Source organism: Melospiza georgiana, chromosome 22 (genome assembly GCF_028018845.1).
Source record: "Melospiza georgiana isolate bMelGeo1 chromosome 22, bMelGeo1.pri, whole genome shotgun sequence".
NCBI classification, from domain to species: Eukaryota; Metazoa; Chordata; class Aves; order Passeriformes; family Passerellidae; genus Melospiza; species Melospiza georgiana.
In genome coordinates this window covers 7,904,680-7,924,958 of record NC_080451.1, presented here as the reverse complement: position 1 = coordinate 7,924,958, position 20,279 = coordinate 7,904,680, and the positions used below count along the sequence as shown (strand labels likewise).

General features: G+C 54.0%; 1 protein-coding gene across 2 annotated transcripts; it reads right to left on the bottom strand.

Annotated features, from left to right (window-relative positions):
- Positions 1-509: 509 nt before the first annotated feature.
- NPHP4 (nephrocystin 4) lies at positions 510-19,879 on the bottom strand. Of its 2 annotated transcripts, none has more exons than XM_058039461.1 (28): positions 19,742-19,879; positions 18,803-18,934; positions 16,924-17,096; positions 16,556-16,620; positions 16,128-16,283; positions 15,250-15,386; positions 14,380-14,618; positions 14,172-14,298; positions 12,585-12,758; positions 12,334-12,463; positions 10,111-10,157; positions 9,209-9,408; positions 8,914-9,105; positions 8,150-8,334; positions 7,765-7,925; positions 6,918-7,098; positions 5,993-6,109; positions 5,722-5,801; positions 5,358-5,575; positions 5,075-5,264; positions 4,838-4,921; positions 4,586-4,742; positions 4,205-4,290; positions 3,256-3,341; positions 3,003-3,174; positions 2,271-2,450; positions 1,352-1,495; positions 510-1,207 (listed from the first exon to the last, which is right to left on the bottom strand). In XM_058039461.1, the coding sequence occupies exons 1-28, from the start codon at positions 19,877-19,879 to the stop codon at positions 1,067-1,069; spliced, it is 4,092 nt and encodes a 1,363-aa protein (XP_057895444.1). In that variant the 3' UTR covers positions 510-1,066. The 2 variants fall into 2 exon arrangements, with proteins under 2 accessions (XP_057895444.1, XP_057895445.1); XM_058039462.1 differs by having other exon boundaries at positions 14,380-14,546.
- Positions 19,880-20,279: the final 400 nt, after the last annotated feature.

Here is a 20,279-nt window from a genome sequence, read left to right as displayed (position 1 = left end):
TCACAAGGCATTTGCATTTCCTACAGGGAAAGTTTTATCAGCTTTTCTTGATGACAGCTCTGTAGATTTTGTGCCACAGACATGTGCTGCAGGGGAGAGCAGGCAGCACCATTCAAGCACCAGCTCAGCTCGAGTCCCTGCGCTGGCATCCCCTGAATGCTGGCACATCATTCACCACTCGAGCTGCCTGTGCTGCAGGTACAGCACCAGCTCATTCATAAGCCTCAAGAAATATCGTTGTGTGAAAATGCAATAAAAATTATTCAGCTAATCTACTTTAATAACCCAACTTCGGGGCCTCTCTGTGCTGCAGACAGTATAATCATTTCTAAAATATGAGCTGTCATTTCCCATCAGTGCGAGGGAGGCAGAGGAACTCGGCACCCGACTTTATCGGGGCCACTAATTCACCAGCCTGGGGCCTGTGCAGAGTGAGGCAGCATTCCCAGAGCTGGTGGGCTGCCCCACCCTCCCAGTCCCATTTATGGTCCCTGCCCTGAGCCCCAGGATGCTGCTGAAGGGGATGGGGGTGATGCAGGAGACCTCCAGGACTCATCTCCACAGGACAGGGATGCTGAGGATTTCCATCTTCTCAGGAAGAAAATGCTGCCACACTCTGACAGTTGTGCACAGCAATTTTTATGCATCAAGGATGAGTAAAAAGTATCAAAAACACCCGTAAAACTGCCTTAGTGTGTACAAAACTCACCGCTGAATATAAAATACTTTAAAAATATTCCGCAGAATCAAATCTGCAAACTTTTTGAAGTTAAAAAAAGATTAAAAGTGCCTGAAATATCATCATGCCTAACAAAACACAGATCCTGCAGTACAAAGTGCCGTAGCAAATACATCCACTCATCTCAATTTGTGCAGATGGAGCTGTGTGGCACCACCAGCACCCATGGCAATGCCCAGGGATCCCACGGACAGAGACACCCCTCTGTCTGGCAAGGTGACAGCCAGGCCATGGGGGTCATGAGCACCCTCAGACAGACACAGCCACCCCCAGGGTGGTGTGGGCTGGCACAGGAACCTGCAGCTTTGCAGTGACAGGCAGGAGGCCTCACTGGTACAGGACCTTCACGGAAAAGGTCTCCTCGTTCTTGTCCTCGTGGTCATTGATGTGGATCAGGATCTCCTCCTCTCCCACAGTCTGGCTCGGGGCGAAGCGCAGGCCAATGGTGTACACCTCCCCTCCAGCCACCTGCAGGACAGAGGGCTGGAGGAGGCAGCAGGACCTGGCCAGGCCCCAGCCAGGGTGGCCCTCATGGCCAGCACCCACCCAGCATCGCCCGGTCCGGCCGGATGAGGGGCCTGACAAGGGGGGAGTGCTGGCAGCAGGACGTACCTCGAAGGAATCCTCTCTGAACTGCAGCAGGTCAGGGCGGTTGGTGCACAGGAAGTAGAGCCGGGGCGAGGGGTAGGGGTTGGTGTAGGTGATGCGTTTGTTGCAGCCTTTCCCACCTCCCGCAGGCAGAGAGATCTCAAAGGCCTGTGGGGCAAGCAGGGGCACAGATGGCAGGGTGGGCAGCAGCAACAACGGGCATTCCCCAAAACCCACCACAGAGAATTGCCTCCCACACACTGCCCTCCCCTCCCACACCTCGCATCTGCTCTGCCAGCCAACGGAAAGAACCCACCTTTGATCAAAAGAAGCAACAATTAATTACAAGTGCAAAGGACAAAAGGCTGGGAGAGCAGCAGAGACTAACCAGCTCCTTCTCATTCCCTGGAAGAGCTCAGATAACTAGATGAACTTGATGACCCTGAACAGCCCCTTCCAGCCCCAGCTACTCTGATTCTCTTAACACCTCATAGCACAAGCAGCATGTGGCAGGACAATGGGACATTGGTGTAAATGCCAATCTGAACCTTTCCCAGTACCAAGAGGTTCAGGAAAACATTTTTAGAAGGAACACATTAGCCAGGAAATCTAATTTTCTGTCTTTGAGGCAAGGCCTCTGCCAGCACAGCGCTAATCGAAAGCAGCATGCTGCAGCTCTAATTTCACAACTGGGAATACTTCCGAGCTGCCGCTCCTCAGCGTGGGGCTGCCTCCAAAACAGCCTAAAAGACATTCTACCAGGGGCTTCAGTCAGATTATTCAAGTACCCCAAGGGCTAAATGTGTGTTTATGATGGCAAGCGCCAAAAAAAACACAGATGGAAAGAGAGGAAGAAGCAGGAGACAGCCCCAGGTTATGGGCAGAACTGAGACCAGTGATCCGGCACCATGGCCACGTTTCGCAGTGGCGAGAGCTGCCGCACCTTGGAGATGAGAGGCTGCCTGCAGGACAGGCAGAGCAGCCAGGAGGACACCAGCTGGTGGGACTCCACATCCACCAGGTTGAGGTAGATGAACTTGCTGCCAGCCCGCCGTGGCCTCACACCGATGTACAGGTCCTGAATGCCATTGGCAGGGAGGAGGAAGGCACCGTTGGGATCCACCTGTGGAACAACACCTGGAGGTACAGCCACCCACCACGGCTGAGAACAGCCCTGAAAAGTCCAGCTTGGAGCATCAATCAGACCTAACTGCTCTTAAAAACCTGTACCCCTATTCCATCACTACTGAATGCCATATCTCCCAGCCCTAGGAATACTCTGGGACTAATTCATGTCAGGAAGGACAAGAGCAACTCGGGAACACCCAGGGCCTCCCCAGCCCAAGGGTTCCACCACACAGGCTTTGCCTGAGGAGCCTTTGCCTTTCCTTTCCAGGACAGCAACGGAGTTTTTCTGCCTTTTATTATTCACATTTCCAATTACGGACGAACGAATTCTAAAGAAATTGAGAGTCTTCAGACAGTCTCATTAACGCAGATAATTCGCCCTCCGGGGTTTCGCGCCAATGATCCTACACATGACAACTCTAATCAAAAGATAATTATCACAAACGCTTTACGGCTCTCAGTTGTTCACGGCTCCGTGTGGGTTGCCTTTTGCTTTCTGGAGGGGGTTTCTTTGGCCAGCCAGCCCCAAGCCCACCACGGGGGTTACCTCCAGCTCCTGGGGGTGGGAGGTGAAGGCGCGCACCCTCCGCGGGGCCGCGGTGCCGCGCAGCAGCAGGGAGAGGCGTGTCAGCTGCCCGGCCGTGCAGGCGACATCCAGGCGCTGCAGAGAGTGCAGGTAGAACTGCCAGATCTGCACAGGTGCTGCCAGCCAGGCGTCCCTGTGCACGGACAGACGGACAGGGCTTGTCACACACCGTGGAAGTCAATGTTCACCACCCTTCTGGGGTCCTGATACTTACGTATAAATAGCAACAAAGAATTTTTTGATCTGCGGGCTTGGTCCTCCAGCTACTTTGAGAAAGATGTCCTGTGGCTCGCCAGGCCCCTGCATAGACAACAGAGCACTGTCCCAGCAGTTGAACAGCTAATGAGGACGCCAGGGGTATCTTCCCATTAATGGGGGAGCTACCACCAACTCCCATACGAAAGCAGATGCTTTCGGTACATCGTTAAACATTATTAAGTTATTATACAGCTTGGCTGAGCTCTCCCAGTATTTTTAATTACAAAAGAGGATACAAATGACTATCACATTCCAGGTCTGTATCTGTAATCAAATTTTGGCAAATTTTCCACAAGTTTTCTAACAAGCCCTAATCCAATTACCATACTAACGCTTTTCCGCAACAGCAATTAGCAACTATCCCTCGTTGCCATTTGCATGGACATGCCCAAGTTTATTTTTCCCTTCCACCTCTTCCTGCTGTGGAACCAGCCCAGGAGAGCCTCCTACTTCAGGAGGGAGTGGGATGGTGCAGGGCTGGGCATGGAGCTGCCCCTCTACTCCAGCATCCTTCAGCATGGACAGGCTTTGCTGTGCACCCCAAGGACACACTGTCCCCCCACCCGCTGCAAATGCCTGTGGATACCCCAAGCAGCAGAAAACCCAACAAAAGGCTGCTTTTCCCCAGCATCTGAATCATCTGGTACTTGCTCAAAAGAACAAGCAAGTACAGGCTGCTGCATGATGCGATAAGGGGCAATGCTCAGCCTCCCCCGCCAAAACAACACAGCTCCTTTTAATTGGGAATAAAAAGCAATTCCAGCTTCATTGCTGCCACTGTGTCACTGCCACGTGCTGGTACACAGGGATGCTCTGTGGTTGCACCCACATCAGCAGCTCTCTGCCAACCCAAACAATCTGCAGGAGGAGGACACGAGGAACAGCGATGCCCAAGTGTAGCATACCAAGGATTTGGTTTCACAAATGATGTCGGGGTCGCTGCAGCGAACGAACATCTCAGGCTGCCCTCCTGGCACCCCCACTGGCGTGCCTGTGGACAAGGGACCAAGAAAATCACCTTCAGCTTTTCCCCTACCTGTGCCTTTCCTCTCTGCCCCACAGCTGCACACAGAACCCCTCAAGCCTGACTACCAGCAAACCACACGGGTGTGCAAGTGTAGGGAATTCAGGTTGAAGTTAACAGAGAAAGAGGGAGAGCAAGCGAGGAGCCCAGGGCTGTGAAGGCATGAGGAAGCAGCAATGTGCTCTCTGCATGCTGCTGTGCCTCCAGAAAGGCTCCATGAACTATGGATGATGACTAACAGCCAGGCACACCACAGACTCACCAGGGAGGGTGTGCCAGGCAGGCAGCCGAATGGTTTTCTTCAGGAAGGTGAGCTCTGGGTGGTAGAAGCGAAAGGTCTGGTCCACCACATGGGGCTGGGGCTCCACCTTCACCCGTAGGAGTGCAATGGGCTTCCCCCTGCTCACCTGGAAGGAGACCTGTCCCGGGGACCAGCAGGAGAGGGCTGGGGTTTTCCTGTGATTCTGCTCCTCCCATGCAGCCCCTCAAGCAGTGTTTCACATGACTCCCTAACCTGGATGAGCTTTGTCTGCTTGGCCCCACTCTTCCCAAAGGAGTGAGCTTTGTCATTGGCACCAGTGCCCAGCCCAGCTGGCCCCTGTGGGGTGAAAGAGTGAGTTCCCTCAGGGTGCAGAACCTCTGCAGCTGCTGCTGCTCCCCATGGCTGTTCCAGCCTGCTCTGCAATAGTAACCACAGCCAAGGGGAACATTTTGTAACAGGAACAGCTCAAAACAGCTCAGAACAGCCTACCTGTGCTGCAACCACAGCAGGGTCTGCAGAGAAGGTCTGGTACTTGAAGGGGATGTGGACAGTCTCACTGGGGCGCAGGTAGACCTGAGGCTTGAGGTCCTCACGGAGGTGGAACATATCCTCCTCCACCGGTGTAACACTCTTGGTCAGCTCCTTGAAGTGGCGCCACTCCCTGGGGTCCAGGATGACACTGGGGCAGTGAGCAGCAGAGGTGCTGGTGAGGACTGGCAGGGAGCTGGCACCTCCCTGGCACCTCCCCACAGGCACACAGGGGAGCCCCCACCTGAGCTCAGGGTGGTCGACCTCGATGGTCACGGTGTGCTGGACGCTGTAGGGGTTCCTCAGGGCGAACTCAAAGAACTCAGCTGTCCCCAGCACAGCGTGGACAGTGCGGGTGGCTGTGATGGCCTGGCTGAGCATCTGGTAGATGCTCTCTCCCTTGATGTGATCCCGGTAGGAGTCGATGACCTGCAGGTCCCAGGCACGCTGCTTTGGCCAGCCCTGCCCAGAGGGAAGGAACCATAAGCACAGAGACACCACAGGCGTCTGGCCCCACGCCCTGCTGCCACCAGCACCCTCGTGCAGCCACACCAGTGCCACGTGGGTGGACGTGGCCTCACTGAGGGTGACCAGGGGGCCAGGCTCACTTCTGGCCGGCGACTGCGCAGCGCGGCCTCCAGCTCATTGTCCACATCCACCAGCCTCCGTGCCCACGCCGTCCTCCTGCCTGTGGGGAGAGACCACCATGGCACCAAGGAAGGATCCCCCATATACTGCAGCCCCCAAGAGCTCTGCAATACTGCAGGGCTGGAAAGGGGAGCACCAGAGGGGCAGCTGACCCACAGCTGGCACTGCAGCAGCAGAGACTCTGTCCATCTCAATTCAGAGAGGGACAGGCCAGGCCCCAGCAGGACTCACCACCGGGAGTGCTCAGGGAGTACCCCCTGCCACCTGGGGCGGTGACAGTGCTGTCTGGTGCAGTGACAATGCAGGAATGGGATGGCAGCTGCCCTGGGATCTCCTCGCATGGGTGACCTGCACAAGGAGAGACAGGAGTGAGTGGAAACCATCCTTTTTCATTGTTATAAAATCTACTGCCAATTTTTATTTCCCTGCAGCCCTGTTCAGCCAATTTACACAACATAAGCACGAGAGAATATCTGGAAACCAATGATGCCCTAAGAGCCCCACATGCTCCCCAGAGCCTGTTCTGTCACACAGCCACCTGCCCAGGGATGAAGCAGCACTGAGCACACACCATCCTGAGCCCCTCACCAGCTCTTGCTTTCATTTCTGAGTTCTGCCTTGCCCTGCATGGCCACATGCTGCTGCATCTGCCCATTCCCACAAAGGCTGTGCCAAGTGGAGCCACACAAGGTATTTGCCCAGCCTACACATCCCATCCCCATCCTTCAGGAAAGGGTACCAAGCTTTGCCACCCTGTTTCTAACAGTATTTTCATTTTATAAAAAAAAAAAAAGAGAATGGGAAAAACAACAATCAAAGGGTGGCTGCTGTCCTGGCACAGCAGCTCTTTGTCAGGGTGTGAGTTAAACCACTCCCTGGGTTGTGGATCTCAGATTCTCCTTCCCAGGAGCTTATCGGCCCTTTGCAGGCAAAGTATGGAAATGACGATTTAAGATATCTTATATGGAGCTAATCTCTCCTCTGAAGATAAGATTTTAAAACCTGGAGTCACTGCACATTTAGAGGACAGAATTAAATACATAAAATAAAAGCAGCCAGCAGGTTCTGGGGAGGATGCTGCCCCTGGGTCTCACTCAGGTGCATGCTGTGTGCCCCACCCCAGCCTCGGAGGGCCTCGTGAGCAGGGGGTTCTCACCAATGTTGGCCAGGCAGAGGTGGAGGTGGCCCCTGACAGCCACACGGACGCCGAGGGGCCGCAGGGCGCCGTGCCTCAGCGCCTCCCGGCCCAGCACCGTCCCGTCCGGCTCGTACTCCGTCGTGGCCACCTCCAGCTCGTGGTAGGTCCTGACAGCCAGCTGGCCCTGGCGCAGCAGGGGCTGGGCACAAAGCAAGGACAAAGTGCAATGAGTCACTGGGGAGTCTGGTCCGGAGGGGTCAAGGGGTCTGGGTGTCGCCCTGTTCTTCTAAGCCTTCTGATGTTAACATTTTTGTAACGGAGTTTCTCATGTAAATAATGATTGTTCTGCGTTCCTTTCTGGAGGAGGAGAGAACTGATGGACTGTTGGTTCGACCAGTGTGGTTGGAGAGGTGGCAATTTCATCCCCCACTTTTGGAATTCTATAAATATCGAGGTCCAGAATGAACGTGCCTTTTTTGCCTTCGACACCTCAGTGTGTGAGTGTCACTCATTTTGTGCCATATTTCTACATCTGGGTATGAATGGCACTGGATGTCCTGGCTCTGCAGGCCTTGGTGCTAGAATACTGCCAGAGTTCCAGGGAAGGGCAAAGAAAGTTAATGCTTTGTCATCACTTTGGAGGAAAAGATAACAAATCCTGTGATTAGGGGCTTGTCAAGCTGACACCTGATTCGGTAACACAGAGGGGCTGACAGCATCTCCATTACTGAAGACACAAGGACAATGCAACAGCACCTCAACACATGATCAAAGGGAGAGCTGGGCTCTTCTCTAACACTCCATACTGGCAAGGGACCCTTCAGCATTACCAGCCACAGGAAAAGACCTTCAATCTAACCAGTACCTCCAGTTTAATGGCAGCAGACCCAAAATGGAGCAGGGAGTCTCCATCCCAGACGTCAATCTGGAGGCTGTGCTCAGCCAGGTACCGCAGGAACCAGCGCTGCTCCCCGGGCCTCAGGAAAGCTGGATCCACCATGTACTTCAGCTGCAAGCCTGGTGGTTCTGCAAGACACCACACCAGCACAGACATGGCACTTGGCTTGGTGGGAAGCCTCACACAACTGACCACTGTGTACTCCTTCAAACACCGGATGTTTAGAATTATTTTCCATGATGTGCAAACCAGCAGAGGTTTGCTATTAACACCAGCCCATCCCTTGGGCCAGAAGCCAGCCCTCATCCACCCAACAGAAGAGAAGCACACAGATGCTCAAACCAGAGCTTACTGGTGAGGGTCCCATCCTCGTTGACACGGACAAGGAGCTGAGCTGGCACAGCCAGCTCGGTGGCCAGCCCCCCCTCCATGCTGACCAGCTGCAGCCGGGGCGTGGTGACCGGTGGGAAACGGTAGAACTGGAAGGTGAGGAAGACAGTCCTTGGCCACAGCCCCTCCACGCCACCCTGGGCATCTCTTGAGAAGAGAGAGAGAGAGGGGTTTGGGTTACTTGTGGCACGGCGCTGCCACTCTGTCATGAGCTACTCGTGCATTTGGCACATGCCAAGAGGCAGAACAACAAGAGAAGATTGGCAGCACCACAAGTATTTGGACTTTTCTGAAGACAGCGGCCATACGGTTTGCCTTAACTTCCCAAAAAGCTTCGTAATTCCAGCTGTCTCCTGCCATATGCTGTGATGGAGGCGCCCAGCAAAGACAACGTGCTACCTTCCCACAGCACACTGCCAGCCGTGGAAAAAACAGAAGTGGGGCCTTATCCAGCCAAAGCCACCCCTTGGGTGCCAATTTTCCCAACTCCATTTGCATTTCTGGAGAAACCCTGCATTAATGAGCTCTGACATCACATTGTGGCTTATGGATCCAATTTTAAAAAACTGGATTATGACTTAAAAGTGCCCAGGGAGGACAAAAGCAGGTGCAAAAGAAGAGACATCTCCTGCCCAAGCAGAGAAGAGGGTTAGGGGAATTTGGAAAGGACTCTGTCCAGGAAGCCTTTGGGATCTACCCACACAAGACCACGAGCTGCCATCCCACCTTCCAAAAGCCAGGAACTGCAGGACTATTTCATTGCCTTGCAGAGGGTCAGCTTCCTCCAGCCGCAAGTTGAAGTTGCCCAGCTCCACTGGCTCTGAGATTTCCACTGGCTCCTGGTTGCAGTCCAGGATGTCTGGGAAGCCAGCAGCGTGCAGGCGTGCCAGAGCAGCACGAGATAGGGACACATGGGAACTGATGGAGAAATAGGGGTGAGCTCCACAAATGGGGCCACAGGGACCCTGGCAGGCCAGGTGACGGGGCCACAGGAGCCTGGGGAGGGGCAGCTGAGCATCACCTGCATGCCTGCAGCCCCACAGCAGCCATGGGCAGCTGCAGCGGGGTGAAGGGCAGCGCCCGCAGCTGGTCACTGGCACAGGGCTCCGTGTCTGGCGAGCCCAGGTCGGCCTCCAGGTGGGTGATGCCCCCATCCTGTGTGGTGTCTTGCAGAGTCTGGCCTGTGCTCCGTGGTGAGGCCACGAGCTGGGACACTGAGAGCTGGTGAGAGAATGGCAAGGCCCCCTGAGGCAGCCCTTGAGGCAAGCTGAGCCAGCAGCCCCTCTGTGCTAGAGGAGCTCAGTCACCACGTGCCCCGGTGTTGTCATTCCACCAAGAAGTGTTACAACTTGGCCACACAAGGGTTTGCACCTCCACTGTCATTTCCCTGCTGCTCGCTCCCTGGCAAGAGGAGGGATGAGCACAAGCAGCAGGAAGATCAAACTGCTTAATGCGGCCTTATGAGGCATTTCATTTCATCAAAAATATTTGCGTGCCTTGATTCCTGCATCAAGATATAAAACAGCATAAAGAGGGCTCTCAGTATTCACAGCTCTCCTTAAATCCTGGGAGCTCTGCACGAACAAGCCATGTGTCTCTGTCAGCACATACTGGGGACAGCAGCTCCCAGCAAATCTGGGCTGTCAAAAACCAGAGCTGCCCTCACTCCTGCAGTATGAAAAGGGCACAGGGAACCTCTCCCAGCACATCACAGGCAGGAGCTGCTTTGCTGCCTGGAGGAGGTGGAGTTGAGGACACTTGGTGCCTCTTGGCTGCAGCAGACAGGAAAACAGGCAGGGTATGGGTCCAGAAGCACAGGAAAACAGGCAAGGGATGGGTCCAGAAGCACATCCTACACGTGGGCCCATCCCTAGGGAATGCTGCTGCCCACCACCCACACCCACTGGTGCATGTGGCACTTACCCCTGGTCCCCGTGGGGAGACTGGTGTTCGCCGTGGGGCTGGCACTCCTGTGGAGAGGGACAGGAGAGATGCTGTAGAGGAACCAAAACTCCCATGCCCCACAACTGCAGCTGCACCACTGCCACCAAACCGCCCTGTCCTCCCACCAGCCCTTTCCAATTTTAGGCGCGAAGGCAGCACAGTGAAGCAGTTTACCATCACCCAAACACTTCTTTTGACTTATTTCCCAATAAGAACTGCTGCTTGGGGGTTAACACAGCACATCTCCAGACCCATCCTTTATTTTGCCGTGAATCAGGCTAACTGTGCCACAAACAACAGCTCCCCCATCCCCTGACAGCGCCGCGGTGCCTCACGGCCACGCGGTGCTGCCTAAGGGGGATGCTTAATGAGACGTGAAAGTTTTAGGATACTTAAGGTTTTCATCGTTTCCCCGTTATTTTTTGTCACTCCCTTCAAGTGCTGGAGCATTTGTGCCCCGAAACGGTGGCAGCTTTACCGTGTTTATATTCGGCTGCTCTCTGGAGCCAGCACAGCTGAGCTCGCTGAGCCGCGGGTCCTTCGCAGCAGAGCAGGGGCACAGATGTTCCTTCTCTGCATCCACGTGATGCTCAGACCTCAATTTGCTTCCCCCCACCACATAGATCCCAGCTATTCCACGCTGGCTGCTGTGTAAAGGAAACCACCCCGTTTCCCTCATGCAATATTGTTTCCTTCCAGTCAGGATGGCTTCGGCTGGCGTTGAGAAGAGGATGGACAGATACAGCAGCAACACCAGCATCTGAGCTGACAGATGAAGCTCTTGGCCTCCCCTGGGCCAGGCAGCAGCACATTTCTCTACAAAAAGTTAACCCAATAGTCTCTACAGTACCTTGGAACACAGGCTAGGGAGGCACAGCTCTGGGACCACCACTGCACTAGCAAGCCCTCCTTTGTGCCATAAGCCCCCCGGAGCTGGGAAATGCCAGGGAGTTTGTCCCTGAAAAATCACCTTGATGAGGATCTCCCCTCACCAGGGACACAGCACACAGTTCAGCACACTCCCCCAAGCTGGAGCTCTCCAGACCACCACCAGGTTGGAAGCTCAGTGTCAGCACTTGCTTCCCTCTCCCCTCACCACACCACAACTCCATCAGCATCCCAGCCACCTACAGCTGAAAGGCACCAGGAAAAACTTTTCAAGCAGCACCAGGAAGGTACCAACCATGATGCAGCTTGTACTGCAGGGAAATGAACCCCACATACCCTGACATCACGAGACCCCTTCATCTGCCACTAAAGCTTTCCTCACCAAAGCCCCTCCCAGCAGCAATCCTGGCTCCTCACCAGCAGAAACACGGGATTTGTCACAGCAAAGCCAAGGTGCCACTGCCATCTTGTGGTTCCACAGCACTGCAACCAGCATGGAACAGCAACACACAGTAATGGGCATTGCCTGGCCCGTGGGCTGACACTAAATAGCTCATCAGAGAGCTGGGGAGATGTGACACACTGAAAGACTGCCTGCTGTCTGAATCATCACCCCCAGACACAGCTGGGACCCCAGCAGGAGCAGCACTGCAAAGAAAGGAGAGTTTGCTTCCCACCAATCACAAAAGGGGGATGAGAGAGGAACAAGTCAAAGGATTTTTAGGAGCACAGTGCAGGGACAAAACCTCATGCCCAAACTTAAGCCCACAGCATTTTTCCTTCCATCTCCAATAGAGCAGAGGGATGCTGGAACCCCAAACACACAGCCCCCCAAACAACAAACAGATGCTTCCTGCTCTTCCCCAGCCAGGCAGCAACACATCCTGCACACATCAACCCAAGCCAGGCTGCTGTCACACTCCCTCAGTGGTGGCACAACAAGATTGTTTTTCCCCAGCCTATGATTGACATCTCTCCTGTTCCCATGTCAGAAGAGACACTGAGTCCAGAGAAAGGAGCAGCAGCACCTGCAGTGAGAACGTGGTGCTGGTGTGGTCACTGCATCCAGAATGGGAGCAGGCAGAGGCAGTGCTAGCAATTCCTGAGGATTTTGCACATGGCTCAGCAATACTATCACATGAGAATTTTGCAAGTTAAAAAGTGAGAGCTGAATTCAACTTGACAAAAATCTTGCTTCACTCCAGTAATTCATAACTAGCTTGCTGAAACTCACTGAAGTCTTGTTTTCTCTCCCGAGCAGACACCAGTGCCACACTCTATATTTTAAATGTCAGCGATCTGGAAAACACTCACTCAGCGATGGCGTAGGAGGCTTCTTCGACTCGTCCCTGTCTTTACATAGGATCTCTGCAGCAGTTACAAGATGTTCTTCCGAATCAGTGGAAACATGGAATTGGACAGTCCCAGACTCCACGTGCTTCCCCTGAAGTTGGCAACAAAAATGCTTTCAGACAGCGCGGTACACGCAGCCTTCCTCGTGCCTCCGACAGCGGCTCCCTCGCCCTGACACCAAGCAAAGCTGCCAGGGGCCAGCACACCCTTACCTGCCAGGAGCTGGGGGGGGTCCTGTAGACCAAGGTTTGGCAGGGGCCACGGCGGGCGCCACCACGCAGGGGGAGGATCACATCTGTGTCACCAGTGCCTGGGACGGGGCTCCAGACAGCCCAGCGCACCGAGCGCATGTCGGCCGCCTCGCTGCGGGCGCTGCCAGACAGGGCCTGGGGATGGACGGCACAGTGAGCACCAGGCAGCCCCAGCTCACTGCCAGGCAGCCCCACTCACTGCCAGGCAGCCCCACATCACTGCCAGAACCCAGGAATGGGTGCTGCCAGACAGGCACTGCCTCTCGTGCCCCACCGCACCTCCTCACACCTGGCTCTGGCACCACTCTCCGTCCCGTTCTGAAGACATTTCATTTTCCAGGACTTTATGCCTCTGTAACCCCTCCCTCAAGCAGCTGCATGAAGGGATATATGTTGGACCCCCATCCCTGGCAGAGGGGAAAGGTTTCCACTTACCCAGCACATCCACAGCCTTCCTCAAACTGAAGGAGGGGAACAGAAACAAGAGAGGGCTCTGCCAGCACCCACCCTCCCCCTCACAGCTAATTATGGCACTGAGGACAAGGACAAGGTGATCAGCTTTGCAAGCAGCTTTGGGATTAACCACTCTGCCCCAGGGCTGCACCACAGGGACTGCACCACTGCTGCCCCAGACAGCCCTCCCCACAGAGCCAAACAGATCTGCCTCTGGAACCCCAAATTTCCACGGGATCTTGGGCTTCAGCTTTCCAACACAGCTGGCCCCAACAACTTCCAACAGCACAGCTCAGTGTCTCCCTTCTCAGTACAAATCCCTCTGGTCTGGCACAGGTATCCTGCTTTACAAATGCCCATTCTCCCTACTTTGGCTCTGGACAGCTTAACAAGAGGCATTTGCCACATTTTCAATGAACATCTTAGCGGGACGATTAAAGCCTCTAAGGCCTGGCAATCGATTCAGCCAGCCAGGAGCTGATGGCTCCAACAACACAAGGTCTCTGGAGGGGATACACAGTACTCATTGAGCTGGGTTTAACCTGCAGAAAGGTTAAACTAAGATAGGAGTAAACAATCAGTAAGTAGGTGAGAGTATATTGACTGCAGAGACCACCCTCAGAGATTTCTCCTGCCTTTACAGCTTGAGAACATCAGGCTGAAGCACCCAGAAAAACCTCATCATTCAGGGCAAAAACAAAAAAAAAAAAAAAAAAAAAAGAGTGGGATGGATTAACCTCTTTTCAGCATAAATGCCAAATTCTAAAGAAAAGCCTTTTTGATATTACAAAAAAAGCTGAAATTTTCTAAATTACCTTGCCAGAACAGTATGGGAATGCTGCAGGCTACATTCCTCCATCTAAATATAAACAGTGGAGAAATGCAACCACATGTTATTAAAATAATTCACTGAGCCATGCAGGTTGTTTTGTCCAGTGCTGTGGAAGGCACCCACACATTACACAGCACAGCCATGCAACAAGGACTTGGAGAAGCAGGATGGTGAAATGGGCAGAGGAAGGAGCTCCTCAGCAGGGCTCACTCCTCCAGAATGGATCCCTGCTCTTTCACAGGCGCACACACGCTCAGCCCTACCTTGCCACCACCTCTCCCCGTGCTGCAGAAGACATATTCCAGCTGGAAGCAGACCCTGAATGCCGGGTGAGGAACCATTTCACTCAGCTGGATGCGGCTCCTCAGCACCAGGGCTTGACCTGCGTCCCTGTGCGGGATGGAGAAGTGGCTGTGAGAGACACCCGAGGCAGGAGGGAAACAGCAGCAGCATTAGAGGAGCTCCCCTTACCTGGCTCTAGAGCTGGGCACGCCCTGGCAGCGACCTGGTGACAATTCTGCCCCTGGCACCAGCACAGCGACCTGCGGAGCCTGGACGAAGCGCAGCCCGTTGTGGACGCCGACGTGCAGCCGCCGCTCCCGAACCGCCACCTCCTCACCGTCAGGGGCAGTGTTAGCCTGTGACAGGAATGTTTTACACCTTGGGCAGCACTCTCTGTGCTGATCACAACCAGAAGAATATAGGCAACCCTTCAGAAATTCAAAAAACAGGGCCTGTTCCCCCAGCAGGTGATAGATATTAAAATCTTTTGTCATTACGGCAGAGTTGATGCAAATCTGGCAAGAAAGGACCTGGCCAGTGGCTGTCACTTCAAAGGAATGGACTCAATACCCACTGCATCTCATCTCTGCATTTCCCACAGCAAAGCAAACCCAAATTCTGCTTATGAGTGTCTAGATGTTCAAAACAAAGCCCAGACAGAGCACACAAGTACTAATCCAATAGCAAAACAAGCTAAAGACTTCCACAGCAAAAGAAAAAATTGGAGACTCCAAGAGAAACAAATGCATGAATTTCACTTACCTGACACTTTTCACCCCACCCATAATTCCAGACACTAGAATTACTGCTCTACACTGTGCCTTCCCTGCCCCAACCACACTGGCAGTACCTAGAATGATGGAATCACAGAATGGTTGAGATTGGAAAGGACTTGAGGAATTTTCTTGTTCCACCCCCTACCATGGGACATCTTCTGCTAGAGCAGGTTGCTCCCAGCTCCATCCAACCTGGCCTTGGACACTTCCAGGGATGGGGCAGCCACAGTTTCTCTGGGCAACCTGTGCCAGGCTTTCACCACCCTCACAGCACCCTACTTACCTGAAGTAAGCGATCACTGTTCAGTAAATCCAGCAGCTCCTCCTCAAACTCCTCCAGGGAAGGGTACAACTGGATGAAAAGCCGCTCCAGATAGCAGGTGACCGTCTTCATCAGCCGGGGCTTCTGCAAGCAGTCACCTGAAAGCCAAGGTGGTGGCCACAGGTTTCCCAAGCAAACAGAAAGCCACCACTGCTGTGCTGGGGTGCCCTGCAGTGCCAGCAGCGGCTCTGCCCACTCAGCTTCTGAGTAGAGGCCTGAACACCTGCAGGGACTCAGCTGCTTTCAAGACCTTGCTCAGCTTCAGTACCAACAGTTAACACCCCAAAGCCATCAGCAGTAGGTTTTCCAGGCAGGAATCTGAAGAATAATTCAGCTGCAGAACTCTGAGGAATTTTTTTACCCTCTGAATCTTCAGCTCACATATTTTAATTGCAGAAGCTCAAAGGGCAACGTGCCATAAAGAGAGATTAACAAAAGCCGAGTGGGCAAGAGCTCATGCTCCCAAACCTGTCAGGCCCCAGCGATGCTGAACCCACCTGAGGAGTTTAAACAGGCTGCAAAAGCTCTTTTTAAGATTCTGCTGAACAACTGTAATTAAACGAATCATAACTTATCCCTTGCAGCTTCCCAGAAGCAAAGCAATTAACGGACAGGGAACTGACTGAGCCATTTTGACAGACTCCAGACTGAGCTCTGAGCATGAGGGCAGTGGCTCCCCGCAGGGGGGATGCTCCTGACAAGGGGTGACACTGCAGAGAAACCACTGTGCTGCCACAAATGCCCTCCCAATGCCCTCCTGCCCTGCCCACAGCCTCACAGGGACCCACTGCCTTAAAGCAGGAGCAGCACAGGCAAAGGGAAATGGAAAGAGCTCTTACTTGTGTCCCCACGTGCCGGCAGCAAGCCAGGAACAGTCTGCAGCCCAGATATCAGCAGGTTTTCAGGAAGCAGGTGAAATATTGCCTCCAGGGGCTGGTGGGACTTCAGGCCATACTGCAGGTGGCTCTTCTCCATCACTGTCATGTATTTGTTCTCTGAAGAAAAAACATCCCAAAATGACCAAAACTGGGGAGACAGCCTCACAGCCCCAATGCTGAATGAATCATTATCTGTGAGTACACCTGCTAGGAGCAAAGGAAAACCTGTGTTTGCCCAGCCAGGCCATTCCCAGCTGGCAGTAAGGCACATCCACTGAGCAGTACCAGGGCACAGACCATGTCTTACATCAAGCAGATACACAGAACACACATTTGGGTAAGAGAAGCCACCAAGAAGGGCTGAGATGCCATGTCTGGCTGCTGCTTACTTTCCACAGGGTCCTGGAAGCGTGGGTGCAGTAGGGCACGTGGTGTCCCATGGTACAGCTTCAGCCTGAAAGCAAGGAGCACATGTGCAGCAGTCAGTAAATCCACCCTGAAGCAATCTCCATCTTCCACAAAGCCCCTGCTCAGCAGCAAAACCCACCCCAACCCACTCTGGAAAAGCCTTTTAGGGAAGGGACAGGCATTCCTTCCAAATCCACTGCTTCGCCAGAGTGAAGAATTCCAGGTTTCTAAGTGCTGTCTCTGTTTCTGCAGCCCCAGGACCACCCTTCCCCTCCCCAACCAAAGCAGCCATGCAGGTTGCCACCTCAATTCTCAGTGTGACCTGTGACACAGCAGCAGGGGAACCTACGCTCTGTCCTCAGTGGCCGGGTCTGTCACCTCTGATCCGCCGTGGAAGAGGGGGATGATCCCAAAGCCACAGGAAAGGTGCTGAGAGTCCCCACCCCCTTTCCCGGCTCTCATCACCACTTCCACGACAGCAGCAATGCCAGGGTGGTTCAAGGAGGTGTGGAAATAAACGACCTGGGACAGGAAAGGAGAGACATGGGTTGTTTCAGAGCTGGCAGTGGCAGATGCAGGCAGAGCAATGCCTGTTGTGCTGGGACACTCAGTGGCACAACCAGAACATCCATTAAAGCTTCCAGACAGAAGCTAATGGCAAATCACTTCTGACACTGCTACAAAATCTCAGCCCTTAAGTCTCAAGCATCATTTTTTTCTTTTTTAACTTTTTTTTTTTGTTGCCAACACCTGTTTTCCAGAAGGCTGCAGACCCCAAATGAACGAGGCTTTGATGCATCCCAGACCTACAGCATTAGAGCAGGAAAAAAAAAGGAAAATAAAGGAGTTGGAAACCTTCCTGAAATGGGGAGAGACATGGGAGTAGCCTGGACCTAAGGGAAGGAGGGGACAGGACACAGGTCACCTCCCCAGGACAGAATTTAACGCTAGGTTCATCTTTCTATTAAAAACTCATTACCTCAGTGTTTCAGGGAAAATGTTTACTGCAATATGGGCTGTCAGGAAGGAATAACAGAGAGAGACATTCCCACATCAACCCTGAGACATAAATCGTTATTCCATTAGCCTTTACTGTGAGGTGCTGGATTAATGGCCTGACTGCTGTGCCTGCAGAGCAAGGCTCACCCTGCAAAGGCACAGGGAGCCCTGGCAGGGAATGCCCTGTGCCACTGAGCTCGAGGGGCCCTCCTGATTGCACACAGCAGCTTCTGTCATTTCATTCCTCCGCCCTAGACCCTGAGGACAAAATCCACCACAACCCTCTGATCCCTGTCCTCACACCTTCCTGCTCTGGTAAGTATACACTCAGCACACACAGGCAGAGGAGCAGTGACTTTCCTCCTTACCTCACCTGTCACAAACCAATTCCAGCTCCACCTGAAGTGTTCCTAACAATGAGCTGCTGACTTTCCCACAGCTGGAAGATCCCAGCCCGCATGCACATCACCCCTCCTCTGTCAGACCCTGCAGGCAACACAATTCAGCCACCACAGAGAGGCTGCAACACGGCCCCCCCAACACCCCAAAATTCCTGCCAACTGCTCCCAACCACATGGCAAACACCCAGGAAGCCTGCAGACGCTGGGAACGTATTTGGAAAGGCAGCTCCTCCCAGCATTCAGCTCTCTCTGCAGCACTCTCTGCCCTAGTTTTAATCCATCCCTCTTCAAAACAGGCCGGGGTGGGACGGTACTGAAACACTTGGGAGAGAAATGCAAACATCAAAGCACCTCAATGTCACTGTTGATGTAAAGGAAGGAAGAGGACAGGGCCCAGCTGTGCTTCACTTCACCTGCAGCACTGAGGAGGTGGAAACAGAGCTATGAATTGGAAAACATAGGTCATGCTGTGGGGCAGTGGGATCTTCCCATTAAGGGACACCCTGCTTTGCTGGTACCAGCAGCAGATGGAAGCTTTGGGAGAGTTTAGCTCCCAGATCAGAGAGAGAAGCGCTGTGCAGGAGGGTGGGCAGCTGCTCCTTCCCTTCCTTCCCATTTGTGGGGAAACACTGCTCTCTGCTGCCAGCTCCAAACACGGCAGGTGGCACTCGGTGGCACTCACTGCTCCCACGGTGGCACTGGCCTCAGAGGAAACCCAGCACCCCAGTTTCTCAATAAACCACACATAAACCTTAATAAACAGGCGGTGTCTGGGATGCACCCTGGGCAAAATGGATGGAAAGGGGTTTGCTCCTGTGTTTTCCCCACCTCGTTGAAGGTGGCCCTGGCTGAGCGTGGCGGGGCAGGGCTGGCAGCTCTCCAGCTGCTCCTCCACGTCCTCCCAAAGAAGTGGTGGTAGGTGGCATCGAAAAGGGAGAGGCGCAGCTGGTACTCGGCTCCCTGCAAGGCACAAAGCACCAGCTTTGGGGACAGGCCAGCTCTGTGGCCCCAAAGCTCAGCACACACTTTGGTAAGAGATATAATTCCTGTTTTCTAAGGGATGCCCAAATCATGGCCACAGACAGCTTCATGCATTGTTGTAGTAGCTGCCTCCAAGCCAGAGGTGGACAGAGCAAAGGAAAAGTGGGAAAATTGAGCATTAAGCATAGAATAAAGAGGTAATTGACGTTAAAGTGCTATCCAGAAAATTTAATTTAAATATACCTGTCTAAGCTAACAAAAAACTAAATGAAAAATTAATTAAATGCTAACTCAGATTTACAGGTATTGAAACAACTTAGTGCTTCCAGGAGATCTCCAATTAGCTCTCCCCAAAACCATCTTGCTTTAAAAGCCATCATGGGGAGTTCAGGCTCACACACATGGACAGGAATGCTGAAAGGGGCTTAGAAAAAAGATGGAGAGTGACTTTGTAAGTACACAGAAAGTGACAGAATAAGGAGAAGGAGGGGCTAAACTAAAAGAGAGGAATTCAGGTTTGATCTTAGGGAGAAATTCTTCCTTGTTAGGGTGATGAGGCACTGGCACAGGTAATCTAGAGAAGCTGCGGCTGTTTCATCCCTGGAAGTGTTCAAAGCCAGTAGGTTGGAAAAGGCAAAGCTAGTCTAGCGGAAGGCAGGAGGGTGGAAGGAGATGATCTGTAAGGTCCCTTCCAACCCAAACTATTCCATGAAAGTGAGACTCAGAGGAAACAACGGGTGCAGCAAGACATTGCCGGGGTCCCCTCGCGGGGCCGAGCGCCCCTACCTGGCAGAGGGCAGCGCCGTGCAGGTGCTTGAGGACGCAGCGGAAGGCGGCGGAGCGGGGCGGGGGCCGGGCCCGGCCCCGCTGCGGGTGCGGCGGCAGCGGCCGGTGCTGCCGGAACACCCGCTCCCACTCGCCCATCGCCTCCCGGGGGTCGCCGCTGCCGTCCGGCGCCAGCTAGGGCGGGCGCGGGGCTGGAGCACCGGGGGGGGACACGCACCCTGCGGGAACACAGCCACACGGACCCCGCGCCGTCAGCGCGCACGGACCGACCCGCGCAACCACCGCACGTGGGTGGGCACGGCCGCTGCCCACGCCCGCCCCGCATGGGGATGTACGGGGGAACAGCCAGGGCAGGGCCGGCCCGCGGCCGCCCACGCACCCCCGGGATCCCGGTGCGAGGGAGCGGGACAGGAACCAGCCCCGTCCCTCGGCACCCGCATCCCCCCCCGCTCACTCACCGCGCCCCGACGCCATCTTCTTGGGCCCAACCAACCGCGCGCCGGCCCGAGGGGAGGGATGGACGCGCTGCCGCCGCTCG